The following is a 27777-nucleotide window of genomic DNA, read 5'->3' on the forward strand; positions in this document are numbered from 1 at the left end:
GACAGGCGTGATATGCTCACAGGAGTTTGTGTTGCAGAGGAGATGCACTGCAGCGTTCTGTACTAGCTGAAGGTCCCCCGGCATTGATGGTTTCATGGCCAGGCAGATCACACTGCTGCAGCCCCGCTGAGGGGTGACAAAGCTGTAAGTAACTGAGGCCAGATGTTTGTCTGCCAGGAAGGAACAGCGTCTCCAAGCCAAGGGGAGATGATAGAGACCATTACTTGTGGATGCTGCTATGTTGGAGCTTAGTGTTAGCAAGTGCTCCTCGACTATGGCCTGAACTGACAAATTGTGTTGACGGACGAGTTGATCAGAGGACAGTCAGAGGTTCTTGAAAAATCATAAACAAATCCCATCACAATGTGGGAATCTTATCTCAGCCTCTTGCCCTACACGACTCTGTTCCAGGAATGTGATTTATTCTTTACTTTATAACCATTGCATATCCTCATTAAATAGCCACTCCAGCCTGGCCTGATGCTCTGAGGTTCATGGTAAATGGCAAAGATGATATTCACTTGGCGAATCCCTAGTCAGGGCACTTTTAGGATTTCTTGCCTGTGTGCAGAAAGAATAGCAAATATGTCAGGCGACCAGATTGACTGAACAGGAAGGCCAAAGCACAATTGGAGTTGCAGCTAGCGAGGGATGTGAAGGGTAACAGGAAGGGCTGCTACAGGTATGTTAGCAAGCAGAAGAAGGTCAGGGAAAGTGTGGGACCCTTACTGAATGGGGAGGCAACCTAGTGAGAAATGATGTGGAAAAAGCTGAAGTACTCAATGCTTTTTTTGCTTCGGTCTTCACAGACAAGGTCAGCTCCCTTGGGGAGGAGGTGAGCAGCCCACAGTGGTGAAAGAACAGGTTAAGGACTATTTAGAAAAGCTGGACATGCACAAGCCCATGGGGCCAGATGCAATGCATCCGAGAGTGCTAAAGGAATTGGCGGATGTGATTGCAGAGCCATTAGCCATTATCTTTGAAAACTCCTGGCAATCGGGGGAAGTCCCGGACGACTGGAAAAAGGCAAATATCATGCCCATCTTTTTAAAGGGAAGAAGGAGAATACAGGGAACTACAGACTGGTCAGCCTCACCTCAGTCCCTGGAAAAATCATGGAGCAGGTCCTCAAGGACTCCATTTTGAAGCACTTGGAGGAGAGGAAGCTGATCAGGAACAGTCAACATGGATTCACCAAGAGCAAATCATGCCTGACCAACCTGATTGCTTTCTAGGATGAGATAACTGGCTCTGTGGATATGGGGAAAGCAGTGAACGTGATATACCTTGACTTTCGCAAAGCTTTTGATACGGTCTCCCACTGTATTCTTGCCAACAATATAAGAAGTATGGGTTGGATGAATGGACTATAAGGTGGACAGAAAGCTGGCTAGATTATCGGGCTCAATTGGTAGTGATCAATGGCTCAATGTCTAGTTGGCAGCCGGTATCAAGCGGAATGCCCCAGGGGTTGGTCCTGGGGCTGGTTTTGTTCAACATTTCCATTAATGATCTGTCTGGATGCTGGGTTTCATTGTACCCTCAGCAAGTTTGTGGATGACACTGAACTGGGGGGGAGAGGTAGATATGCTGGAGGGTAGGGATAGGGTCCACAGTGACCTAGGCACATTGGAGGTTTGGGCTGAAAGAAATCTGATGAGCTTCAACAAGGAAAAGTGCAGAGTCCTGTACTTAGGATGGAAGAATCCCATGCACTGCTCCAGGCTGGGGACCAACTGGCTAAGCAGCAGTTCTGCAGAAAAGGACCTGGGGATTACAGTGGACGAGAAGCTGGAGATGAGTCCGCAGTGTGCCCTTGTTGCCAAGAAGGCCAACAGCATGTTGGGCTGAATTAGTAGGAGCATTGCCAGCAGATGGAGGGAAATTATTATTCTCATCTATTCAGCACTGGTGAGGCCACATCTGAAGTATTGTGCCCAGTTTTTGGGGACCCCACTACAGAAAGGATGTGGGTAAATTGGAGAGAGTCCAGCGGATGCCAACGAAAATTACTAGGGGGCTGGGGCACATGACAAATGAGGAGAGGCTGAGGGAACTGGGCCTATTTAGTCTGCAGAAGAGAAGAGTGAGGGGGGATTTGAGAGCAGCCTTCAACTACCTGAAGGGGGCATCCAAAGAGGATGGAGCTCAGCTCTTCTCAGTGGTGGCAGAAGACAGAACAAGGAGCAATGGTCTCAAGTTGCAGTGGGGGAGATCTAGGTTCACTAGGAGGGTGGTGAAGCACTGGAATGGGTTACCTAGGAAGGTGGTGGAATCTCCCTCCTTAGAGGTTTTTAAGGTGCGGCTTGACAAAACCCTGTTTGGGATGATTTAGTTGGTGTTGGTCCTGCTTTGAGCAGGGGGTTGGACTAGATGCCCTCCTGAGGTCTCTTCCAACCCTGATATTCTATGATTCTATGATTCTGATGTTTAATCAGGTCTGAGCTATAATGAAATTTTTTACCACAGTTCAGGGAGGCATTTATAGGGTTTCTCTCCTGTGTGTATTCTCTGATGGGCAATAAGGTCTGAGCTCTTCCTGAAGCTTTTCCAAATATCACAGCATTTGAGGGGCTTCTCACCAGTGTCACCCTCCAATGCCTATTAAAGCTGTCACTGTAGCTTTTCCCACACTCAGGGCATCTTTAAGGTTTCTCTCCTGTGTGTTTTCTCTTATGTGTGAGAAGGTTTGAACTGTACTGGAAGCTTTCTCCACAGGGTTGTTCTCCTGTGTGGATTCTCTGATGTACAACAAGTTGTGAGTGCCGAGCAAAGCTCGTCCCATACTGGGGACATTTGTAGGGCTTCAATCCTATGTGGATTCCCTGATGGTTAATGAGGGCAGTGCTGCAAGAGAAGCATTTCCCACAGGCAGGGCATCCACAGGGTCTCCCTCTGGTGTGCTGTCTCTGATGTGAAAGAAGCTGGGAGCTCCGACCGAAGCTTTCTCTGCACTCGGCACATTGATAGCGTTTTTCTCCCATGTGGATTGTCTGCTGTGCGGAGTAATATGGGCTGAAGTCCCAGCAAAGCTTTTCCCACAGTCACCAAGCATACTGGATTTGTCTCCAGTGGGGATTCTTTGGTTTTTCCAACCCCTCTGCTCCAGTGAGTGGATTCACCCTGTCTCTGCCCCGGCTGTTTCCCTGTTGCCCTGTGTTGTGGGCTGAGTCTTCCAAGTTCTTCCCATCCCTGGTCTCCAGCAAACGTTCCCTTTGGCTCTTCCCAAACTGTCCTGTGCGGTTCCACTTCCTCAGAACTCCCAGTGACAGAGTGATTTCATATAGCTGACTTCACTTCCCCTCTAGGTCATGGGTTTACTTTCTGCTTTGTGGTTTGTTTGTTTGTTTCCTTACCAGTGTAACTCCCAAGGAGATGACCTGGGGCTCTGCCTGCTGGCAGCTCTGGGAGGGACACTGTCCCTGGCAGGGAGTGGGAGCCAAGGCAGACTCAGAGAGGCCCTTCCCCGGGAGCTCAGGAAAGGGGAGAAGCCATTTTTGGAGTCAGTCTGGAGCCAGGAAGGGCAAGGGCAGGCCTGGCTGTGTGGGGTGCTGGGGAGTCCCAGACCTGCATGCAGGGTTCCCCCAAGAACTGGCCTCTAGGGACCTGACAGCAAGATCCCTCCGCTGGGCTTTTCCCTCTCCACTGATGACTCCCAGTTTGTAGAGTTTTGCTGGGAAACTTCCCCAGCCAGGCTGAGTTCGCCCCCAGCTCCCTAGGGGAGACCAGTCACCACAGGGCCAGCTCTGCTCTGGCGGCTAGTCCAGGGCTGGCCTGCCGGGAGAGTGCCTGGACGCTGGGCTAGGAGACGACAGTTTGGAGTTTAGTCCAGTTCTGTAATCTGCACCTTGAGCCCTGCACCCCTATGTGGTGAGCGGAAATCCTGGGACAAAGCCGCCAGATTCGGGCCTGAAGAGGCTCCCTGCCAGCAGAGATCAGCCCCTCTGCTGTGACCGAGGGGTCCAGAGTCATCTCTGAACCTGAGGATCATTCATGGAGTTTGTGAGTGCACCATCTTTTAGTTCGTCAGTCCGGGAATTTGTTTTGGGGACCCCCTACTCCCTGAACTGTGTCCTCAGGACAGAGAGTACGGGTTTGGGGATTTTATCACCGGCTGCATAGTAAACCTGTGGAGGGCCTGACCACCTCCTCCCACTTGTGAGTCCTTTGGGCTGTACTGAGCCCAGTCAGCCACCCTGCTAAACCACTGCAGGGAAGATATCGTGGTCATAGGTCATCAAGGGCCCCAACAAAGCACACGTACCAACGGGACACTGATCTTACATTGGCTACATCAGGTCACGTGACTGGGGAAAGTCATGGGTATTGTCAGCATGGGCACGAAGAATAGTGTTTCACCCTGTTATGTTATATTTGTCTCCGGTTTATGTAATTACTGTGTTGAGTATATTCTATGTATTTGTGTGATTTCTTGGGAGTCTCCGACTTTCTGGCAGGTAAGTGGGGGTTACCCTGGGGTTGGCATTTTCCTCCCAAGCCGCCCTGGGGACCCTACCAGGAAGGAGTGAGGGTGGAGGAGGCATCGCCAAATACATTCACTGGGAAACACAGAGAAGATACACCCTGCTGGGTGGGTGGCGGGACCCAGAAGAACCCAGACCTCTCCATCAAAACCTGTTCGCAGACTGGCGTTAAAGAAGGTAACTGGTGGAGAGGGGGCATGACACTAATACAAGAAACACTAGATGGAGACAGACAGAGGAGCCCAAGGAAGCAACACTGGTCAGCACGATCAGCTGTGATGACAGGACACCAGCACCCTCACCATCCTCAGGTTTTTTGCAGACACCTTGGAGGGATTTGAAGGAGGCTAATAAGGACTCTGGAGTTCCACTCCCTACAGCTAAAGTATGATACTTGACACCCTGCGAGGCACTGCATTTAGCCGCATGGAGTGGAAATCCATCAGCCTCATGAAGAGACTTGCGCAAGTGCAGCCTTGTTATCCCTGGCCTGATTCTTGCTTCATATTTACACCCCCCTCTGGAAATTTCCACTCCCTGCCTCCGATGATGGGGGTATTTGCCCACGAAAGCTCATGCTCCAGGACGTCTGTTAGACTACGAGGTGCCACAGGACTCTTGGCCGCTTTTAAGTGGTTACTAACATTTCAACTTTACACCTTTCCCCAGAGTCAAAGCTGTTAAGGACAGAAGGCCCCATTCTGATCAGCTCACCTGGCCTTTGAGAAAGGCTAGATTAGGAAAGTGAGACACGAGGGGACGTTTTAAGAAATGATTGGTTGTGAACCCTGTATTTAGCCAATTTTCCCCCAGAAAATTCAGCTGCCCTGTGAGTGCTGTTGGGCCGGAGCTGGAGTCTCTGTGTGAGGATCACACTGCGGGAGAGGCAGGTCAGTCCTGCTCTTTGTGCATTTTCCAGCACAGGCTGGGGACAGAACCAGGACTCAGGACCCCGGAGACAGGAGCTGGAGTACAGGTCTGCGAGGAGGTCGCTGCTGCCCTCTGCTGGCTCCAGGACGCCTCACACCCCCCTCCCCGCAGTCCAGATCCCTCTGCCCACAGAACTGTCCTTTATCCTGTGTTTACCATCGGGGCCATGGGCATGAACCAGGGTCCCGCTGCGCTCGGCGCTGTACAAACACAGAACAGACTATCCCTAGTTTCTTCGTCAGGCGCTATTAAACTGTCTTAGTTGCATTACAGTTTGACCATCATTGGCTGTGATAATGAAGGCAAAAGCCCTGTTATAATGGGGCCTGGGAGGCAGGAATTATGGGGGGAGCTGGTCAGAACCTGGAATTTCTATTTTAGGGGGAATTTTAACATATTGAAATTTGCTTTTGATCCAATTCAGAATGAAAACAAATATTTTTGAAACTGCCAATTAGAGAGAATTAAAAAAATAATAATTTTAGAAAATATAACAATTTTGAAATTTCATTTAGTTATTTTAGAAGATTATTTTTACATGGTTTCTTGTATTTAATGGCTACTACGGACATATCAGAATAGACTATGTAAAACATTCTCTTTTATAAAATCATTAAGGGCAGCTGCTACTTAGGTACCAGTAAAAACATTTTAACTTTCTAGATCAGTGGGTCTCAAACTGTGGTTTGGGACCCCAAAGTGGGCTGCGAACCCATTTTAGTGGGGTCACCAGGCTGGCTTAGACATGCCTGAGGGCTTCGGTGATGGGGCTCAGATTACAGGACCCCTGCCTGGGGCTGAAGCAGTGGGGACCCAGAGCACTGGGGCTCAGGCGGGCTTGGACTTCGGCCCCCCTCCTGGGGACATGTCATAGTTTTTGTTGTCAGAAAGGGGACATGGTGCAGTGAAGTTGGAGAACTCCTGTTCTAGATCAAACATCCCCTGTCAGCCGCTCCCTCACCCAGAGCCCCTGGGCTGCCTGAAACCTGCACAGTCGTCCTCACAGCCACAACAGAGTGAAACTACACCAGATCACAGCAGCTGCAAGAGCCCTCCATCAAGAAGGGAACTCATCACGCAGAGAGGAGGCAGCCCCAGCTCCTGGGAGACCGCAGGGGGGTATGGATGAGCCTGGAGTGGGCTCCGGGGTGGGGGATATGGACAGGGAGCTCCCCAACCAACACCAAGCCCCCCCATCCCCACACCAACTAGTGCAAATCGCTGTCCATGCAGCTCAGACGCTATTCATCTCTTAAAGGAAGATTTGAGGGGGGGTTTTGACCTTTCAACTCTGGAGAAATAGGGGTAGTAAGGGTACAAGGCCCTGCCCAGAGTGAGCTGTTTGATGCCAGCTCACGCCCTGCGATGGGCCAGGAATCAGCTCCCTTTTGGGTGAAGGTGCCTGGCTCAGAGGCATCTTTAAGCCCAGCCACCCATGAGCAGAGGGGAAGGCTATACAGTTTGCACTGGCTGCTCCTGTGCTCTCTGCCACCAGGAGAGATGAACCCTGGGCACCAAGCACCCAAATTCCCCAGGGAGGAGCCACCAGCACGTCCCCGTTACACTGTGGTACGATCCAGTCTCACCCCGGAGGTGAGAGTTAAACCCAGCAAGCCCTGCAGGCTGCATGGGACAGGCAGAGGGGCTTGGCCCCGTCTGTGGAGGCTGGTCAGGGAGGGGTCTCCAGGCCATCTGTGTCTCTCACCTGCTGCCCTCCCCAGCCTGCGGTGGGCCAGGCAGCCCCAGGACAGGGGAAGGAACAAGGCAGCTCCCCTGCTGTGCTCCTGAGCGCAGGGACAAGGAATGCCTGGGCAGCTGCAGCATCACTCCCCGGGACAGACCCAGGAACGTCACAGAGCGACTGGACCGGGAGGGAGGACGGACCCGCTGCCCTGGCGTGTCTGCAAGGCTCTGACTGGGCACCCGTGGGAGTTTGAGTTAAAAGTTGCTTCTGCTGATAAGTTGCTTTTGCTGTTGCTAGAGAAATTGCTTTAGCCCGTGAGGGGTTATGATTGGTGAGACGTCTAGTCATGCTTTGAGTAAAACACTTGGCGAAGAAGGTACTGTCAGAAGAACTCTCATTTTAACTCTATCCGGAGGGTGAGAAAACAAGCTCATTGGAACGTAACTCGGGGATTCGGCTCAAGACCAGAACGGCTCGGATTTTTATCCCTTGCATGACCAGACTGTGGAGAAGCCAGAGCCCCAGATGACACAACGCTGACTGGCCATTAGGAGAGGTCTGTCTGCTTTATTGGGAGTGGTGAGCATTAGATGCTCAGTGAGTGTATTCTGCTGATCAGCTGCTGATTGCTAACAAATACATGTACATGTTTAAGAATATTTACAGTGTGATAAAGGCTCTTTCACTGGAAAAAGGTCCTGTTAACCCGTAGAGGGTCACTGCACCCCGAGTGGGAGGAGAGAGCTGTAAATTGTGAGGGCAAAAGAGAAGGTCTTAAGTGGGGTTCCCCAGGGATCTGTTCTGGCTCCAGCGTTTAACATCCTTATTAATGACCTGGATGTAGGTACAGAGAGCAGACTGATCAATGCTGCAGATGACACAAAGCTGCGGGGTCGGGGGAAGGAGGTTGCCAGCACTTTGGAGGATAGAGCTAAAATTCAGAGGGACTTGGATAAATGGGAGAACTGGGCAACAGACGACAAAATGAAATTCAACAAAGACCAATGTGAGGTGCGCCACGTAGGGAAGGAAAACCAGATGCACAAATACAGAATGAGGCAAACTGGCTCGGCAGCAGCGGTGCTGAGAAGGATCTGGGAGTGGTGGTGGGTGGGAGTTTGTTAGTGGAAAGGCTTGAATCATAAATGATGAAGAGTTCAGGTGTACTAAGTGTTTCTTTCAAACTCTGATACTGATGGTAAATAAACCACAAACGGCTGAAAAAGTTTTGAATCTGTTTCTCTCTCTCTGTGCACATACGCCTACAATAACCGTATTTGACAAAACCCACACACAGACTTAAACCTGTTGCCTGAAAGTATTTTTAATGCTTAATAGTTGCATCTATTAGACATTTTTCTAAACACTTTTTCAACGTTTCAGATAAATTACATCTTTCTTGGAGACAAGTATCAGGGGGAGCCAGGTTAGTCTGTATCCCCAAAAACAACGAGGAGTCCGGTGGCACCTTAAAGACTAACCGATTTATTTGGGCATAAGCTTTCGTGGGCCCACCAGACTCCTCGTTATCTTTCTTGGAGGTTATTTTTAGGCTATACCGTGGCTTGATTTTATTTTTCATTTAAGGCACTAAGAATATAAACAATATAGGCCCTGGGCACATTTCACAGCACTGCAGGCGGTCGTTGAACAGGGGCACTTGTGGTGTGAAAAATATTTCTCTTGAGTCTGGACCGTGGCTATATCTTGACCAAGAAATTTGGACCTTGACAAAAAATAATTATCTACCCCAGCATTAAGGGCTGCTCTGAAGAGGACGGTGATCGAGTGTTCTCCAGGTGCACTGACAGTAGGAGACGGGGGATTTAGGTTAAACATTAGGAAAACTCTCTAGCTCTAAGGACAGTTCAGTGTGGGACAGGTTGTCACAGACTCACAGGCCAGTGCCCTCTTGGCTCCGTATGGCCCCTGGGGGGAACCGGCCTTTCAGAGTATTGACCCTACATGAGGTCACACTCTTTGCTCAGGGTTTAAGCTGTAGGCTTCTCCTCCGCCTCCCAGTACCGCCAGCCCGTCTGAGCCTCCAGCATGCCTGCCTCTCTCGAGCCTGCAGTGATTCTCAGCCAGCGCAGCACAGAAGGGTTTATTGTACGTCTGGAGCACAGCACAAGACATTCTCAGGGGTGTCCATCAGGGTCTGTCCCCATCCAGGTGGGCTCAGGCCGCTCTTTGTTCCCAGACCAGAAGTGAATCCTCCTTTCTGTGGCCCACCCCATATCACCTCCAAGGCCCCACTTCCATCTGTCTTCTTTCCCGGGCAAACAGGTCTCCAGGTGACTCTCTCTTCAGCTCTCTGTTCTTTCCGCTGCCCATAACTGGCTGGCTCCAAGTTGGGATGGGCCTTCAGATCATCAGTCGCTACGTTACAAAGTGCCCAGGCCATGGTCTGGGGTCCAGGCTGCTAGACTGGGTCACACCTGGTCCTCTACAACAACAGACACCCCACCTCCCACCTGGCTTAGACATGCAGCACACGGGGGAAACTGAGGCACACAGTATACATACGCAACGTTAGGAAAATCCCCACTTCGTCACACAGGTTGCCTAGAGAGGATGTGGAATCCCCGTCGTTGGAGGTTTTTAAGGACAGGTTGGACAAACACCTGTCAGGGATGGTCTAGGTTAACTTGGTGCTTCCTGAGATCAGGGCTGGACTTGATGGCCTCTTGAGGGCCCTTCTAGCCCAGCATTTCTATGGCTCTATGAATGGTGAAAAGGACATTAGAGGCACTTACAAACTAAACACAGACACTTATTCCTGTCCAACAGACGTCCTCAGCTGATGATGGCAGCAGCGCGACCAGCTGCGAGTAGACCCGGCCATTTACCGTGTTATAATCATGAAATTCAGCAGGAAAAAAAGCCGTCCCCACCACAGACGCACGAGCAGTTACTGCTGACAGACCTAGCGCCCCGTCCAGGGTCTGCAGACCGCACCGCTCAGCCAGAGCACGGCGCCCACACTGAATGGGGCAAACACTGAACTCTGACTAACAGAGTTTTTATCCATTAAAATGTTGGAAATTATTTTGTGCAAATAAAACATTATTACAGAAAACTATGACACCTGGAAAGCAAAATGTGGTTCAGTGAACAGAGAGACGAGGCCGGAAATCCCACATGGGACGCTCCAAGCGCCAGAGGAAAGCTAGGGAGGGGTTGACTGGTTCTTGCAGGGAGACAGAGCAGAGCTCATCCGTCTTCCTCTCGGGGGTCCCCTCAGGCCGTGGCACGGACTCCACCAGGCTCTGTTAAGCTGCAGAAGTTAAACACAGGCAACGTCTGTCAAAGGGAACCTGCCCTCATGTTTTGCAATGACAGTGCACGCTGCGGTCGCCCGAGTGGCTGCAGGGTTCAGTGGACAAAATCTCTAACCCCGCTGACAAAGCTTGTAGCTCCAGGGTCAGAGACCCGGGTTCCTGGAGCCCCAAGTGCTGGGCTCTGTCCCTGCTGCTTCCTCCCTGCAGTTCACTGGAGACTGTTCTCTGAAGCAGCTGGAGTTATCCTTGCAAAAGCTGAGCTCAGCCCACGCTGTATCAGCAGCCACAGAGAAATCCCTCTCACTAGAGTCTTTCACACCTAAAGTCATGGCAGAGAAAACAAGGGGGATTTGGCTGCAAACCTGTTCCTGCACCCCCAGTGTGAATAAAAGGGAAATAAGTGATCCAGAACTCCCCTGTTCTGCTCCTTGGGGCTGGTTTGCTCGAGGGGACGGGCCAGGGAGAGTCAGGGTCCAATGACTTGGACTGGGTCTCTCTCTCCAGAGGCCTCAGTGAGAGCAGTGAACCTCTAGGCTAGAGCCCCCGTCACTTACCCTGGGCAGATAGGTCAGAGCCACTAGATCCTTGGTCGTTTGCTGTGCAGAGGAGGAGGAGAAGAGAGAGTATATTAGCGTCTCTCACAGGGCAGGGTTTCAGCGTAGTTAGTAGATACGGGGACTCCTATCCAAAGGGAACAGTCATCACCTCACTCTTCCTGAGCAGTGAGCTGGTTCGTGCACAGACCAGTCTACAGGGCAGCTGCCCATTGTTTACCTGTGAAAAACGTCACCACTGCAGGGGGACAGCACTGCTCTGTGCTCTTCATGCCTCGTCAGAACGGGAGCCCAGACTACTCAACATTCAACGGCTGGCAAAGCAGGAGATGCTGGGCTAAGGATACTCCTGCCAAACAACCTCAACTCTGCCTCCTTTGGTCTGTGCCCAGAGGGGTCCCTCATGCAGACCACAGACGTCACCCTCCCCCCGCCAATGAACAGCAATTCCCGCCTTAATCAATGGCGCTGCTCCGAACAGTGTGGACGGTATGAAGAGGAATGCGGATTTGGGGTGGTGCTGGGCACACAGACAAGGGCAAGTTCGGTTTGGCACGGTGCTGGTCTATTCCCTGTTCCTATTCCCAGACCCACTGGGGCAGAGTTTGAGTTGTGTGGGAAGCATCATTCTACCTCTGCATGTCCTGGTTTGCCAACCTTTGACGTCTGGGAATTAAACACTCTCTAGGAAAGGGGCATGGCCTCCCTCAGAGCCTGAGACCTCGGCTGCCACGCAGGAAGCGGAAGGGCGGGACGGGAACTGGACATATAAGAGGCGAGCCCTGCACCTCAGTTGAGCAGGAGTTGCCGAGGAAGTCACACGCTTCCAGCCCGCTGCTGGAGCCCTTGGAAGACTCCTGGTATCTTGGGTGCGTCCCTGGGACAGCAGAACTGCCAGACGCCCGACGCTGAGGAGCTGCTGGGATTGCCCCTGGCAGTGTGCACCGCGGGGAGATGGAGGATGACCCGGGGTTCAGCTACACCTGGGGGAGAGCAGGGGAGGGGAGGAAGTAGCCCAGGGGCGGCTGACTCCTGTCCAGCTACGTTGCTGACTGGCACTAGGTCAGTGCGTTGCGGCTGGATCTCCGCTGAGCTAGTGACAGACCGCTTTGCCGTTGTTAGAGCCCTGGGCTGGGACACGGTGCAGTCAGGTGGGCTCACGTTCCCCTGTCACCCTAACCCCGGGGTTGGCAGCCTCCCCACCTTAAGCCAGGAGGCCTGAGCAAGTCGATAGCCCCTGCCTGAGCCGTAGGCTGTTCCCTGCTCTACCCTGCCAGAGGGTTGGCGCCTTAGACGGCCAACTGCCCCCTTTCTTCGACTGTTGTTCCAGGAGCGTCAGCAAAGGGACGTGGCCTCCCTCAGAGACGGACACCGAGCGAGAGCCACACCCGCCTACTCGCTTACACACACCCATTCTGACAGGACACAGGGAGCCCACGGCAGGGCTGAGCACCTGCAACCTTAACTCCCCATTAACAAAGTTCTTGCATGTGAATTTCCATGGTTCTGGAGTAACGAGGAGGGAGGGAGGCACGCACGACTGAGGGCCAGCTGTAGGAGGAAGGGTGGTGCTTTGAGGAGGTTTTGTTGGCACTTCTCAAACCCCCTCGGTTACCCACTGAGGCACCCCTGAGAGGGTAAAGAGAGAGCTGGACGGCTACACCTTATCAGGGCCCGGCAGATCTGCGCACTTTATACCAGCTCTTAGTGCCAGGCATTAGATGGCCTCCAAGACAGTCAGTAATTTATGTAAATATTTCCCATAATTTTAGTCTTCGTCCTATTCCTAAAACTAATTACAGGAGACAACTGAAGAGGGGATTTGAACACGTGGTCATCGAGGCGACAGAGTGATGCTGATTTAAGTCAATGGAAAGATTCCCATTGGCTTCAACAGGCTTTGGATCAGGTCCAGATTTCACAAGCACCGAAACCCAACTTTCAGGTAAGTCAAAAGAAGTGTAACATTAAAAGCAGGTCAGACAACTTCAGGGTCACACTCAGCCACACACAGCACAGCTCTAGGGGGATAATAATTCAGCCCCAAACCACTGTATACATTCCTGACTATCACCTCATCTACATGAGCAAAATTGGGACCCATGCCCGCAAGCCATGCAATTCCACCAGTGATAGCAAAGGTGGTCCAATTGAAGAGATGCAGTTCGGGTGGCTTTAATCACTGTGTCATCTAGAGTTGCTCTGAGCAACGTTAGACAACGTGTCAACAGCACTCTACACTACTGAAGAAGACACCTGTTGGGAAAATAAGAGAGCAGGGCACAGATTATCCAACAAATTCTGGGAATGTATTGGAGACAATTTTTATTCCAGAAGGTGGAGAAAGCTACGAGGGGAGAGGCTGTTCTAGATTTGACTTTGACAAATAGGAAGGAACTGGTTGAGAAGTTGAAAGTGGAAGGCAGCTTGGGTGAAAGTGATCATGAAATCATAGAGCTCATGATTCCAAGGAATGGTAGGAGGGAGAACAGCACAATAAAGACAATGGATTTCAAGAAGGCAGACTTTAGCACACTCAGGAAATTGGTAGGTAAGGTCCCATGGCAACAGGGCCCTCCCTAGGGGGTTTGGGTCCCGGGATAACCCCCCCTCCACCCCGTCCCTTCCTGCCCCCACTCCCATTCCGCCCCTTCCCCTGCCCTGTCTCTTCCTGTCCCTGCTCTGCCCCGCCCCCATTCCGCCCCTTCCTGCAAGTGCCCACCCCCTCTTCTCCGGAGCGATGCCGAGAGATGGTGAGGCGGAGCGAAGCGTGGCCGGTCGCACTGCTGCTGGCCCCCATGCCGCCCAGGCCCCGCGTCCCCTGAAGGGTGGGGTCCCCCGAAGCGCGGGGCCCAGGGTGCCCACCCCGAACTGTCCAATGGACAGGACGGCTCTATATGGGAAGCAAGTCTAAAGGGGAAGACAGTTCAAGCGAGTTGGAACTTATTCAACGAGACATCAAGGGCACAAGTGTAAACTATCCCACTGCACAGGAAAGACAGGATGGATGGCAAGAGACCACACTGGCTTAACCAGGAGATCTTCAATGATCTGAAACTCAAGACTCCTACAAAAAGTGGAAACTAGGTCAAATTACAAAGGATAACTATAAACAAATAACACAAGCAGGTAGGGACAAAATTAGAAAGGCCAAGGCACAAAATGAGATTAAATTAGCTAGAGACATGAAGGGTAACAAAAGTCATTCTATAAATACATTAAAAGCAAGGACAGGGCAGGCCCGTTACTCAAGGAGAAGGGAAAAACAATAACAGAAAATGTGGAAATGGCAGAACTGCTAAATGATTTTTCTGTTTCGGTTTTCATCAGAAAGTTTCAGAAGTGATTGCCAATGAAAAAGAGGTAGAATCTGGGGCTAAAATAGGGAAAGAACAAGTGAAACGTGATTTAGACAAGTTAGATGTCTTCAAGTTGCCAGGACCGGATGAAATACATCCTAGAATACTCAAGGAGCTGACTGTGGAGATATCTGGGCCATTGGCGATTATCTTCGAAAAGTCATGGAAGACGGGAGATTCCAGAGGACTGTAAGAGGACAAATATAGTGCCAGTCTCTAAAAAAGGGGATAAGGACATCCTGGGGAATTACAGCCCTGTCAGCCGCGCTCCCAGTGCTGTTAGCTACGCCCCTTGTGCGGGTGGCTTTTAGAGCGCTGGGAGAGCTCTCTCCTGGCCCTGGTGCCGCCATTCCATGCCGGTGCCATGGCAGCGCTTTAACGTTGCTAACAGCCTAGGTGGAGCTACTATAAGGTGGTTACAGAACTGGTTGGAAAACCGTTCCCAGAGAGTAGTTATTCGTGGTTCACAGTCAGGCTGGGGTCCCACAGAGATCAGTTCTGGGTCCAGTTCTGTTCAATATCTTCATCATCTGGGCATCACATTTCAGAAAGGATAGTGGACAAATTGGAGAAAGTCCAGAGAAGAGCAACAAAAATGATTAACGTCTATAAAACATGAACTATGAGGTAAGATGGAAGTAACTGGGTTTCTTTAGTCTGGAAAAGAGAAGACAGAGGGGGCAGGACAACAGTTTTCAAGTGCATAAAAGGTTGTTACAAGGAAGAGGGATAAAAATTGTTTTCATCAACCTCTGAGGACAGGACAAGAAGCAATGGGCTTGAATTCCAGTAAGGGCGATTTAGGTTGGACATTAGGAAAAACTTCCCAACTGTCAGAGTGGTTAAGCACTGGAATAAATTGCCCAGGGAAGTCGTGGAATCTCCAACACTGGAGGTTTTTAAGAGCAGGTTGGACAAACACCTGTCAGGGATGGTCTAGAGATGAAACTTAGTCCTGCCCTGCAGGATTCCCTGCCCTGCAGGGAACCGGACGAGGTGTCCTCTCGAGGTCCCTTCCAGTCCTACGATTCTATGGTACTAGAGCAATAGTTGGAGATTTCCCTAAAATCCTCAGTGTAGACAAGGCCTATGAGTGGGAGCGAGGATCTCCTGTCAGTGGCTCCAGGCTAAAATCCACAAGCAAATACTGATGGCCGTTCAGAGATGGCCACTTGAAAAGAGGCGATGGGTCTCTTGTCACTTACCCTGAGCTACAGCATAGCCATCTCCCTTCTTCCCTGCAGAGAAAAGGCAAATTTCAGTGAATTCAGCTCCCAAGGCAGGAACCGACTCTGATCTGTGTCCACAGCTCCGAAACCGGGCCCCTGGCCCAGCACAGCCCCCTGGCGCTCAGTAATGGACTCAAGGTCCCAGGCGCTCATGATGGGCTGGAGAGAAAGACACAAAGAGACAGAGTTCCAAAGATCTCTGCCCACTGGGTGCTGAGCTCTTCGGAAAACCTAGCCCCATATAAACTGTAACCCGCACCCAGTATCTGGGTCTGGCCCTCCAGCAGCTCCCATTGGGGGTCATTAGCTCAGTCCCGCAATGGGGCAGTTACACCGGACTGACACTGGCTCCTGTACTGCTGTTGGCCTTAGGCAGGTGTGCAGGGCCCGGCAAGTCCAGAGAATCCCCCCATCCCAGGCTCTTTACCTGTTTCTTTTTCCAGACGACTACTCCGATTATTACACCAATCAGGACAACTGCAGTGGTAACTCCAGACACAGTGGGAATCAGATTGTTATTTGGTTCTGAAATGGAATGGAGAGAATGATCAATGGGGAAAAAATCCCTCCCTTCCCTCCCACCCCCCGACTAAAACCCCCTTTCATCCCACTGCAGGGATCCGTCAATCAGCTCCCCAGGTTAGGGCTGAGTCCTGCAACGCTCCATCTCTTCCACTGAGCTCCATGCAGCCACCATGCACTACGCCCCACCGTAGAAAGTCCTGGACCCAGCCTTTGCTACTTCAATTCATAACACTTAAAATAGAAGACTTTTGGAACATTCATCAATCCTCATAAACCTCTGTGTGGGGGATTATAGATGTCAGCATCATCCCTAGATTGGAGGGGGGAAAAAGACTTGCTGAAGGTCACACAACGAGTCAGTGCAAGAGCCAAGAATTGAACCCAGGAGTCCTGGCTCCCAGCCCCTAACCCCCTTGACAACGCTGACTTTCATGACTAATGGAACTCCATTGTGTGATTCTAGTGACAAACTGAACACTGACCTCAAAGCTCTGGATTTCCCTGCCAGGAATGGAGTTACAGACACAAAGCGTGTTTTTTGAGGGGGCAGGAAGTGAAGAGGGGAGGATAGAAATATTTTAATACTGTTCTTGGTTTATATAAACCTGTTCAAACCCGAGTTCTCTATACATATTCAGCTGCACTAATCAGCTTCTCCTGTTGTCTGAAAGATCCACATAATAAAACAGCAAAAAGAAAAATATTTCAAAGAGAATAAGGAAATGTGGGTTATGACCCAAAAATTGGCAAGGGACGTGGTAGCAGGATTCTGATGTGAAACCATCTGCTGATTAGAGTCCCAGTACAGGCTGCCCTCTCAGAAATTGTTTGCACTTCCAATTTTTCCATTTTTCCACATCCCAATTAACCAAGCAAAAAGATGGCTGGAAGGCAGCTCCATGAGTAAAAAATTCTTCCAAGACCTTCTTGTGCTAGGGGCACAGGAGACTCCCCGCCCCCCCCGATGCAGGGCTCTAATCTGCCTCCTCGCTCCATTCCAAGGCCATACCCTTCCTTCCAGCATCACTGCACACAGAAACAAGCTGCTTCCAAAATTAAACAACTACCTCTGGCCACATGGGCAAGGATGAAGGGCCCCCACAGCTGTATTTCTGAGAACCTGCTGAAGTTGAGAACAGGCTGGAAGCTGAAGCAAGACAAATTCTGACTGCAAATAAGGGGCAGATTTGAGCTTCCCCTGGGATGGGGTAAATTCTCCATCCCTTGGAGACTTTACATCTGGAATGGGCATCTCTTTCTGAAGGATCAGCTCTAGTTTGCCCACAGGCTACCAGGTTGGTCTCTGGTGTGATTCCCTGCACTGGGCTTTGCAGGAGCTCAGACTGCTCTCTTCCAGCCTTAATGTCTGATTACTAATCTTCTCCCTTCAGAGACACTGTATTGCTGAGATGTATCCAACAGCCCCAGAGGCAGCAAACTGGAGAGCAAGACATGAGCCCCAGGCACTGTGGGTCCCAACTCTAGCACAAGAACTTGACTGCAGAGGGACAGGGCCAAAGAGGACAGGGCCTCACAGACCCTGAGGAAATTCCAGCTTCAGCCTATAAATCCAAATGAGAATTTTTCAGGGTTTGAGTTTAATGGATTCCCCCTCTCCCACTAGGAAAACAGACAAACACACAAACGCCTTACCCCAGGAGACAGAGAGTGGCTCTAACAGGCTTTCATGCTCCACACGACATGAATAATGGGCTTTGATCTTGGGATCAATCTCCATTGTCACCCAGGTCTGATAGGTCCCGTCCCCACTGGGTAGGATGCCTTCAGAGTAGGTCTCCTGCTGTCTGCTCTCCCCATTTCTCAGCCAGGTCACTGTGATGTCCCGGGGGTAGAAACCACTGACCTTACAGGAGAGGGTGGTGAGGCTGCCATGAGATGACCTGTCGCTCACTCTAGCTGTTGGGTGCACTGGGAAAAAAAAAGAAACTGAAGTGAGCTGTTTCCAAGCTCTAATCCAGGAAGTCTTTGCTGGAGCTTTGCAACATGAAATTCTGAGACCCCAGCAGTGGGAGAGGATGAGAGTCCATGAGACGGAATCCCTCTGATGAGAGAGAACCACCATGTTAGGGGACTTCTGTTCTGATCACAGCATCAGCAACGGTGAACCCCCAATCCAGGTCCCTGACCAGATTCTATGAGTGTGGAAACCAGAAGTCTCTGCTTCAGCCACAGTGACACAAGTACCTTAAAAGTCTTCACTAAGCTCCAGATACAGGTGTCACAGATGTGAATCCTTAATCACACGCTACGTTTGTGCTCATCTCCTATCAGTCCCTGGTTATGAAATAGCAAAGAATCTTGCCCTGGCCAGGGCTCAAAAAATGAACTAGATAAACTGACCAATTAGAGATGGAAAGGACCATTAAACAAAAATATGACGCGTGGTTGTAAACTGCCCCTCAAACTAGCTAATATTAATTGGCTAATTTCTTGTAGGTTGTTACCAAAACTATTTACCCCAATATTATGGCTTTCAAAAGGATTCACACACGTTGAAAAATCAGTTTCCCAGCCCCGTGGCACTGAAATACACATTACACTGCTGTGTTTGGCTTTTTCTTCCTGACATTTGTAAAGATGGCAAAGGACAAGATAATGTTCTGCTGAGGTTTGTGAGAGAAATAAGCAACTAGTATAATTGTTGCAAAAAAAAATAATGGGTACAAATTTCAAGTAACCTTGAACAGCAAGTGCAAACTGTTCGGGAACGGAAAGATTAGGGTGTTCATGATGCTAACTAATTTGGGAAATGTGCGTCCACGATAACAGACAAGGTACGTACATGGGTAATAGTGAGTTAACATTTTGAAGCAGACTACGCTGCAACTGTCCTCCTGAGTCGGAGTGGTAAAGCATTTAACCTCTTCCCTTTTATGTTTGTGCTGATTAATCTTTAACTAAAAAGCTTTGGTAATAAATGTGACTGTGATTAACTGATGTCTTACTGATAAAAGAATCAAGTAAAAAGTAAGAAAGCGTTGCAGCAAAGGTAGGTCTTGGGGAAAACTTTAAGGACAAGGGGAGCCTTCTTCCAGATTCGTATGGGGAGGGCAATTCCACATGGAGGGGATGGCATGGAAGGAAGCACATAGATGTCTGTGGGAAAAGTTTGGACAAAGAGGCAACAAGGACAAAACCACCGTCATTGGTGGAACACAGGGGCTGGGCTCACACAACAAATATGATGGTGAAGAGAGCGGACGAGGAAGAATTACATGGTGAATGAAGCTGGTGTCCACAGAAGTGGTGGCACTTCCATAATTAAGCTTGCGTGGCACTTTCTCCACAGAGTCTATTTTTCAGACTGCTCTAACATACGCACGCCCAGGCAGACTGCCTTGAGAACGCTGCGTCACACCAGGGGAAGAGCTAGAATTTGTGGTGTGAATTTGGGCTCATTTGGTCAAGTGGCTCTGGAGATGCAGCTTCTCTACAGTGAGCTGCTTTTAACATTTTCAATTTCTTATCTGTTTTTCCAGAAGAGCTGGGGGGCGGGGGAGAAGAGAGAAGAGTTGTTTCCCCACACATCCCTGGTGCAAGGTTAGATGAACTGCCCCCTATCCCCGCTCCACTTTGGAACTGGGGCATGAAGATGTAACTTGTAATGAACTCCTGCGTGGGGCTTGTCCCCCTGCCTTACCTTTCCTCTGTAGAGTCTCCTTCCCGTACTCTATTTCCTGCCTAAGGAATTCTGTACATATCTTCTCCAGGTAGTGTTTCCATCCCTGGTTGTCATCTACTTCAGCATGCCACCTCCTCTTGGTGATCTGAGCCCCAATATCTGCTGCTACCCAAGTCATGGTCTCCTTATCGAAGGTAAGGAAGTCTCGTCCATCATACGAATCCTGGTAAAACACCTGAGTGGTGTTGTCTTCCCGGAGATCACAGCCGTATATCGTCTGGATAATGTGAAACCCTGAAACACAGCTGAGGGTCAGCAGCAGCCTCTCTCTGAAAATCTCACCAAGACCCCACTGCAGCTAGCCCAGTGGGTCCTCCCCTTGCTACTGGGCCCTCCCTCCCCTGAGAAATGGGATTCCCACTTATGTGGTTGGGTCCTACACCCTCCCAGCTCCTTTCAGGAGGGAACCCAAACTCGCAGGGGGCGCCCTCTCCATCTGTTGGGTCTTTGTACACTAAAGACCCCCGCTGCAGAGAGTTCACACCCTTCAAGGAGTACCTCACTGCTGCTTGTTCTTGTTTGCTCCCTGCAGGGGTGCAGGGTGGCACAACCCCAAAGGGAGTACTCCGGATACTGCAGGGGTCTATCCCCTCCAGGTCTCTTCTGCTCTCTGATGATCCCCCAATACTGGTAGTCAGGGTCATTCTCGAGAAGAGAGAGAGTTCAGGGTGTCTATACCCCACTCTCTCCTGCTCTGGTTGTATTAATTTTGCAGGATCCTCAGGGTCACTTGGTCCCCCATCTCCTCCATTCACATTACCCCCACGTTCCTGTGGGGAGGGGGTACAGGTCTGTCCCCCACACTAACCTCTGCTCTGGTTTAAGGACCTTACAGAATCCCCAGGGTCCCTCTGTTTCCCTGCCCCATCGTCCCCATGCCCCCAACTCAATCTAGGAACGGCAAAGCACCAACTTCGGATGCTTGGCCTCTTTTTCACATGGCCACTGTCTCCAGGTGATTCCCTGTAAGGATCAGGCCACTGACGGCCCTTAGTTCAGCTGGCCACCATTTTCCTACAGCCAGGCTAATCTTCACAACAGCAGCCACTCTCACACACAACCAAGAGCAGAGTCAGTTAATACAGCCACCCCTGGGCTGACAGGAGGCAGGAAGGGAGACTAGAGGGGGCAGGGGGATGGGAACAGGAAGGAGAATTTAGGGGACAGGGAGAGAGGCTGTGGTGAACAGAGAACACTGTGAGGATCACGAGGAAGACTGAAACATGTGGGGAACGGATCAGACCCCTCGCTTGGCAAACAAGGCAGAATGTGGGGGCACAAAAATACCCCACACAGGGTCCCAAGTATTTTCACCCCACCCCCACCCTGCATTAGATACCTGGAGATAAATGCCTAGATTTTCAGCAATCACTAGTGATTTTGGGTGCCCAACTGAGACCTTTTAAAGCAGCTTGATCAGAAAGTGGGAGCACCCGGCCGCTGAATCTCAGACACCCAAAAAATCACGAATCACGTTTGGAAAAACGTCGGCCAAGGGATTAAAATACAATTTGGGGTCACAGCCACAGGTGAGAGCCGAGCCCACTGAGCTGTGTCCCTGAACCATGCCCCAGGCTTGGGCAAAAACCGGTTACTAACCTTCCTGTGACGGCTGTTCTCAGAGATCATAGAATCATAGAATATCAGGGTTGGAAGGGACCTCAGGAGGTCATCTAGCCCAACCCCCTTTTCAAAGCAGGACCTATCCCCAACTAAATCATCCCAGCCAGAGCGTTGTCAAGCCTGACCTTAAAAACTTCTAAGGAAGGAGATTCTACCACCTCCCTAGGTAACGCATTCCAGTGTTTCACCACCCTCCTAGTGAAAAAGATTTTCCTAATATCCAACCTGAACCTCCCCCACTGCAACGTGAGACCATTACTCCTTGTTCTGTCATCTTCGACCACTGAGAACAGTCTAGAGCCATCCTCTTTGGATCCACCTTTCAGGGAGTTAAAAGCAGCTATCAAATCCTCCCTCATTCTTCTCTTCCGCAGACTAAAAAATCCCAGTTCCCTCAGCCTCTCCTCTTAACTCATGTGTTCCAGACCCCTAATCATTTTTGTTGCCCTCCGCTGGACTCTTCCCAATTTTTCCACATCCTTCTTGTAGTTTGGGGCCCAAAACTGGACACGGTACTCCAGAGGAGGCCTCACCAATGTCGAATAGAGGGGAACGATCACGTCCCTCCATCTGCTGGCAATGCCCCTACTTATACATCCCAAAATGCCACTGGCCTTCTTGGCAACAAGGGCATACTGTTGACTCATATCCAGCTTCTCGTCCATGTAACCCCTAGGTCCTTTTCTGCAGAACTGCTGCCGAGCCATTCGGTCCCTAGTCTGTAGCAGTGCATGGGATTCTTCCGTCCTAAGTGCAGGACTCTGCATTTGTCCTTGTTGAACCTCATCAGATTTCTTTTGGACCAATCCTCTAATTTGTCTAGGGCCCTCTGTATCCTCTCCCTACCCTCCAGTGTATCTAGCTCTCCTCCCAGTTTAGCGTCATCTCCAAACTTGCTGAGGGTGCAATCCACACCATCCTCCAGATCATTTATGAAGATATTGAACAAAACCAGCCTGAGGACCGATCCTTGGGGCACTCCACTTGATACCGGCTGCCAACTAGACATGGAGCCATTGATCACTACCCGTTGAGCCCGACAATCTAGCCAATTTTCTATCCACCTTATAGTCCATTCATCCAGCCCATACCTCTTTAACTTGCTGGCAAGAATACTGTGGGAGACCGTGTCAAAAGCTTTGCTAAAGTCAAGAAACAACACATTCACTGCTTTCCCCTCATCCACAGAGCTAGTTATCTCGTCATAGAAGGCAATTGGATTAGTCAGGCATGACTTGCCCTTGGTGAATCCATGCTGACTGTTCCTGATCACTTTCCTCTCTAAGTGCTTCAGAACTGATTCCTTGAGGACATGCTCCATAATTTTTCCAAGGACTGAGGTGAGGCTGACTGGCCTGTAGTTCCCAAGATCCTCCTTCTTCCCTTTTTTAAAGATGGGAACTATATTAGCCTTTTTCCAATTGTCCAGGACCTCCCCCAATCGCCATGAGTTTTCAAAGATAATGGCCAATGGCTCTGCAATCACATCCGCCAACTTCTTTAGCACTCTCGGATGCAGTGCATCCAGCGCCATGGACTTGTGTTTGTCCAGCTTTTCTAAATAGTCCCGAACCACTTCTTTCTCCACTGAGGGCTGCTCACCTCCTCCCCATGCTGTGCTGCCCAGTGCAGTAGTCTGGGAGCTGACCTTGTTCGTGAAGACAGAGGTGAAAAAAGCATTGAGTACATTAGCTTTTTCTACATCCTCTGTCACTAGGTTGCCTCCCTCATTCAGTAAGGGGCCTACACTTTCCTTGACTTTCTTCCTGTTGCTAACATACCTGAAGAAACTTGTGTTGCACACGTCCATTCCACGCTAGGTGTGTGTGCCCCGCACACAGTCGCCTGAAATTTTTCGTGATACCCCTCAGGCCGGCTCTCGCGCCCTCTAATGCGGCGGGCTCATATCGTGGTGCGAGGGGACCGGATGACCCCCCCGCACCTTCTCAGTTCCTTCTTGCCAGCAACTCCAACAGAGGGGTAGGAGGGTGGCTCGTGGAATGGGCGTGTGCCACATGTTTCAAAGAACAACAATTACAGAAAGGTTAGTAACTTTTTTTTCTTCTTCAAATGCTTGCACACGTCCCTTCCACCTTTGGTGACTCCCAAGCAGACCATAAGAGGTGGGCTCGGAGTTCATGGACACGTGGATTATGACACTGCCCAACCAAACCCAGTGTCATCTCTAGCTTGCTGGGTGATGGCGTAGTTGGAAGAAAAAGTATGTCTTGACGCCTAGGTCGCTGCTCTGCAAATGTCCTGGATCAGGCCTGGGCCATGAACACCACTGAGGAAGCTCGTGCTCTCATAGAACCGGGCCGTCAGGAAGGTGGGAGTGAAAGTCAAATCTGCCCAGCAGTGCCTGTTGGCTGAAGCTGTAGTCCGTTGGTAGAATACATTTTCCTACCAAAATGGTCTTGTTTTTTTGAGTCTTTCGCCTTGGGCGTTGCCCTTTACAACCCCGGCCTTTCCTTCTCATTGGCTGTCGAGGCCACCAAGGATCCAGGAGAGGGATGGGAGTATAAGTTCTCCTACCCTTTAGTGGTGACATAATATTTCCTATCTGCCTTCTTTGACGTGGGGGGCAGTGAGGAAGGGATCTGCCACAGGGTTTTAACTGGACCCATGATGACCCCATTGAGAGGCAGAGCTACCTTTGATGGGGCCACTGCAGCCCAGATGTTGACCAGGCTGTTGGAGGATTTTTTAAACTACCTTCACTTCCAGCCCTATGTTTGGGGTCACCTTCTTCCATAACACCTGGAGAGCCCTGAAGTGTCCTGGGGAGGGGAAACACCCAACCCTGCCTCTTCTGGGATGGGGGGAGGAGGAGGAGGCAGCCTGCACCAGCATGGGACCTTCCTCCTCTCCTTCTGCACCAACCGGATCCCATAGCTCCGGGTTCTGAGAGTCAATACCTGGCTCATAGTCCGGATCAGCTGCTGTTCAGTGTGACAGAGGAATCCTCCTCTCAGACACCACTGAGTAGGAGCATCGACACGGGGGCCCAGGCAGCAGAGGGAAACACCAGGGGTTTCAAAAAGGTCATTGCATCTGGGTACTGGACTGAACAGAGCCTGTGAACAGGGCGGAGTCGATGGTATCGCCTGCGGAGGTGGGGCAGAGGAGTGGCCAGATGCAGGTCGCACTCCCCTGCACTCCCCATGCTTGTCCATTCTTAGAGATGGGGAACCTCTCAGACAGCTGCTGCTTATGTTTCTTTCTTGGCCCTGGGCATGGGGAACGGTGCCGAGAGTCCCGTACAGACTCTCTCTGCAGCAGCTCTTCGTACCAGCACTGAGGTACACGGTGCCAAGTTTGACTGGCTCGGCTCCGAAGCAGGTCTGAGTGCGGCTTCCATCAGGAGGGACTTCGGCCTGGCCTCCCTGTCCTTTTTCAGATGTGGACTGAACCGGTGGCAGAGCTGACAGTGATCCGCAAGAGGAGTCTCATCCAAGCATTTCAGACAGCTAGAGTGCAGGTCACTCAAAGGCATGGGCTCGCTGCAGGAGGCCCTGGGTTTGAAGCCCGGAGATAGAGACATGCCCAGTTCCAGGAGCAGAGGAAACTCTGCTACGAGAGTCCAACTAACTATTTACACCAATCAACTAAAGTCAAAAGGTGAGAAAACAACGGGGAGGAAAAGAGATGGAGTAACAACGAGAGAACCACTGAGAATCTTGAGAGGTGCAGGGCAGCTGGTCACAGACACGCAGAGATCCCAAGCCAGGAGCCCGAGAGGAGTGGAGTGGGTCAGGCCTCCCCACCCACTCCTCTTCTCCTCCATGCTGCACTCCACAGGGATGAGCAGGGTGGGAGCACTGATGGGGTCTCAGAGGGACCAGACCCCAAATTTCCCCATGTGTGTATTGGGGGCAGACGCAGCTAGAGAGGGGAACACTGTTGGTGGCCAAAATGCAGAACTCAGGACAGTCTACGGCGAGCTGGCTGCCCCAGGACTGCGAGGAAGGGGTAAATGGGGGGAGGAGGGCAGGAGGGGGCAGCCGGGACAGTGGTTGGAGAGGGGGCGGTGGGGACAGAACAGCAGCTCCCCAGCACAGGTTTAGGGGCGGGCGAGTGGAGCCCCTCTCTCAGCACTGGGGAGGCCAGTGTCCATGTGAGCAGGTCAGGTTGGACAGACTCAGCAGCAGGGGACGAATGAGTGAGACTAGTCAGGAGAGGGTTAAACTAGCTACAGAAAGGGCTCCCACATTAGGGGGGCAGACACTTGGCAACCCTCCGCCCTGTTGTTTAGTCCTGGGGCAGGGCTGCCAGGAGCCCATGTGTCCAGGACAGAATGGGAATTAGTTCTCATCGCTGCTGTCTCAGTGCTGGGAGCCAGGAGGGATTTGGGGTGGGGGTTTACAACAAGGGGCTGGGGACGCTCCTGGGTGAGGACCAATGCGACAGGCCAGTACCACTGACACGGGAGAATCAGGGGACTGTCGAGTGAAAATCACCGTGCTAAGTAAGACAGCACAATCAGGGGTCTGGCCAGGCGGCTATAGTCCCGCACACTGCGGACCGAGCAGGAAGAAAGGCTCTTTACACATCTATGGATAGTGTGCAGGGGAACCTGCCTGACCCTGGAGGCTCCAACCGGGGGACACGGGCTGGGGTTTGTGCTGCCAGGAGTAAGGAACCCGGGAGTCTCTGCACGTTGCAGGGGCTGATTCTCTCACTAACTCTCCAGCCCAAGTCAATGTCAGACCCTCACTCTGCGGAGTGAAGAGGAATCTGACCTTAGATAAACTCACCTGAGAAATAAGACAAAGCGAACAATGAAGGAGGCTCACCGGTGAGCAGCTTCTCCCCAGGGCTGGGTGAATGCAGCACTGCCTGCTCTTGTGACTTTACCGTGTGTCTCATGATAGCGGGGGTATTAAAACCCCAGTTCCTGCACTCATGGGATTAGGGGAGAGTCTCAGCTCTCTTTTCTTACAGCACTAACTTCTAGTCCTTCTAGCAGCAGAGAAAACCCTGGAAATTATCCCCTAAAGGCTCAAACCAGAGGGCAAATAAAAATAAGCTCCAATATTATCCCCAAAATACGACATTTAAGCCAAACTCAGGATTTTGGGGGCCTGACTGGTGATGTCTCAACACTTGGGGCTGTTGATATTGGGATTCCCCATCACCCGGTGTCTGGGAATTGAGACAAGACGTCTCAGAGCCCTCCCTGCTCTAGCTCTAGGGTCTTTGGGACCTTCTGGCCTATGCACCTCTGCTGCTCTGCCCGGGAAATGACCACACACGGGGGGCGGGGGGTCCCCCGAAGGGCGGCAGAGGCAGCTGCAAGTGAGAGTGGTAGCAGAAATCTGGGGTGTTTGGGGAAGGAACAGCATGAGAGTCCTATTTTGGAGGGTGTCAAAAATGCTTTTGCATGGATCTTCGATCCTGCAGCCCCCTGCCCCCTCTGTGTCCCTCTGTCCCCCACGTTCACACTTCTCCGGTGAGAAAATGCCCCTGCGGGCCTCTCCGTCCCATCACCCCGTTCACACTGACACCACCATCCCCTGCTCTGTCCATCAGGCCGTGTCCCTCACTCACCCTCAGTCCGGTTGTAGAGCTGACCCAGGTCGTTCAGACTGATTCTGAACCAGGCCTCCCAGCGCCGTGCCCACAAGGTCCTCAATTCCCACAACTCCGGGCCCTCGTTCTCCGCCATCCACGCTGGGCGAGGCTCCGCCCTCTGCTTCTCACTGGTGTAGACGTAGATGACCTGATCGTCCACGTACGCAACACGGCTGTACCAGGGCAGCCCCGGGCCGGGCTCGGACACCACCGTGTGGAATACACGCCTGGTGTGCAGGCCTGGGGGGAAAGATTGGGGGCAGGGAGGTCAGACCCAACCAGACCCTGCCAGGAGCCCCTGGCAATACACATGAGGCGGTGCCAGCCCTCAGGAGCACTCCTGTGGGAGGGAGACCTGGGAAAGGGCTCACAGACCGGCCTGACCCAGGAGAAAGAGGGGTTGGGGGAGGAGGAGAACGGGGGCAAGGCTGGAGGGGTGGATGAGGGGGAGAGGAGCTGGAGCGTATGAGGAGTAGGGGAGCTGACAGGGAGAGTGTACTTGGGGCACGGGGGGGGGGGGGGGTAAAGGGGAATGTGAAGAAGGAAAGGGGGTTCAGGTGGGAGCAGGGGGGAGGGGGAGCAGGAGAAGGGCTGGGGCTGTAGGAGATGCAGGAGCTGAAGCTCGGGATACAAGGGGGGCGGGGGCGGTGGGAGCCACAGACCCGAGCTGTGCACACAATGTACGATAATTTATTAAGAACATAAGAACAGCCATAGTGGGTCAGACCAAAGGTCCATCTAGCCCAGTCTCCTGTCTTCCGACAGTGGCCTATGCCCGGTGCCCCAGAAGGAATGAACAGAACAGGCAATCAGCAACTGATCATCTCCTGT

General features: G+C 51.5%; 1 protein-coding gene across 1 annotated transcript in view; it reads right to left on the reverse strand.

Moving 5' to 3' along the window:
- Positions 1-8402: 8402 nt before the first annotated feature.
- Positions 8403-27777, reverse strand: part of LOC140904586 (class I histocompatibility antigen, F10 alpha chain-like) — a 28555-nt gene continuing 9180 nt past the window's right edge. Inside the window, 7 exon segments of the mRNA XM_073327018.1 lie at positions 8403-10375; positions 10934-10975; positions 15498-15617; positions 15879-16046; positions 17700-17975; positions 19708-19983; positions 26923-27186. Of these exon segments, the coding sequence (XP_073183119.1) occupies positions 10371-10375; positions 10934-10975; positions 15498-15617; positions 15879-16046; positions 17700-17975; positions 19708-19983; positions 26923-27186 (1151 nt within the window). The 3' untranslated portion in view covers positions 8403-10370.

Source organism: Lepidochelys kempii, unplaced genomic scaffold (genome assembly GCF_965140265.1).
Source record: "Lepidochelys kempii isolate rLepKem1 unplaced genomic scaffold, rLepKem1.hap2 scaffold_36, whole genome shotgun sequence".
Taxonomy (NCBI): domain Eukaryota; kingdom Metazoa; phylum Chordata; order Testudines; family Cheloniidae; genus Lepidochelys; species Lepidochelys kempii.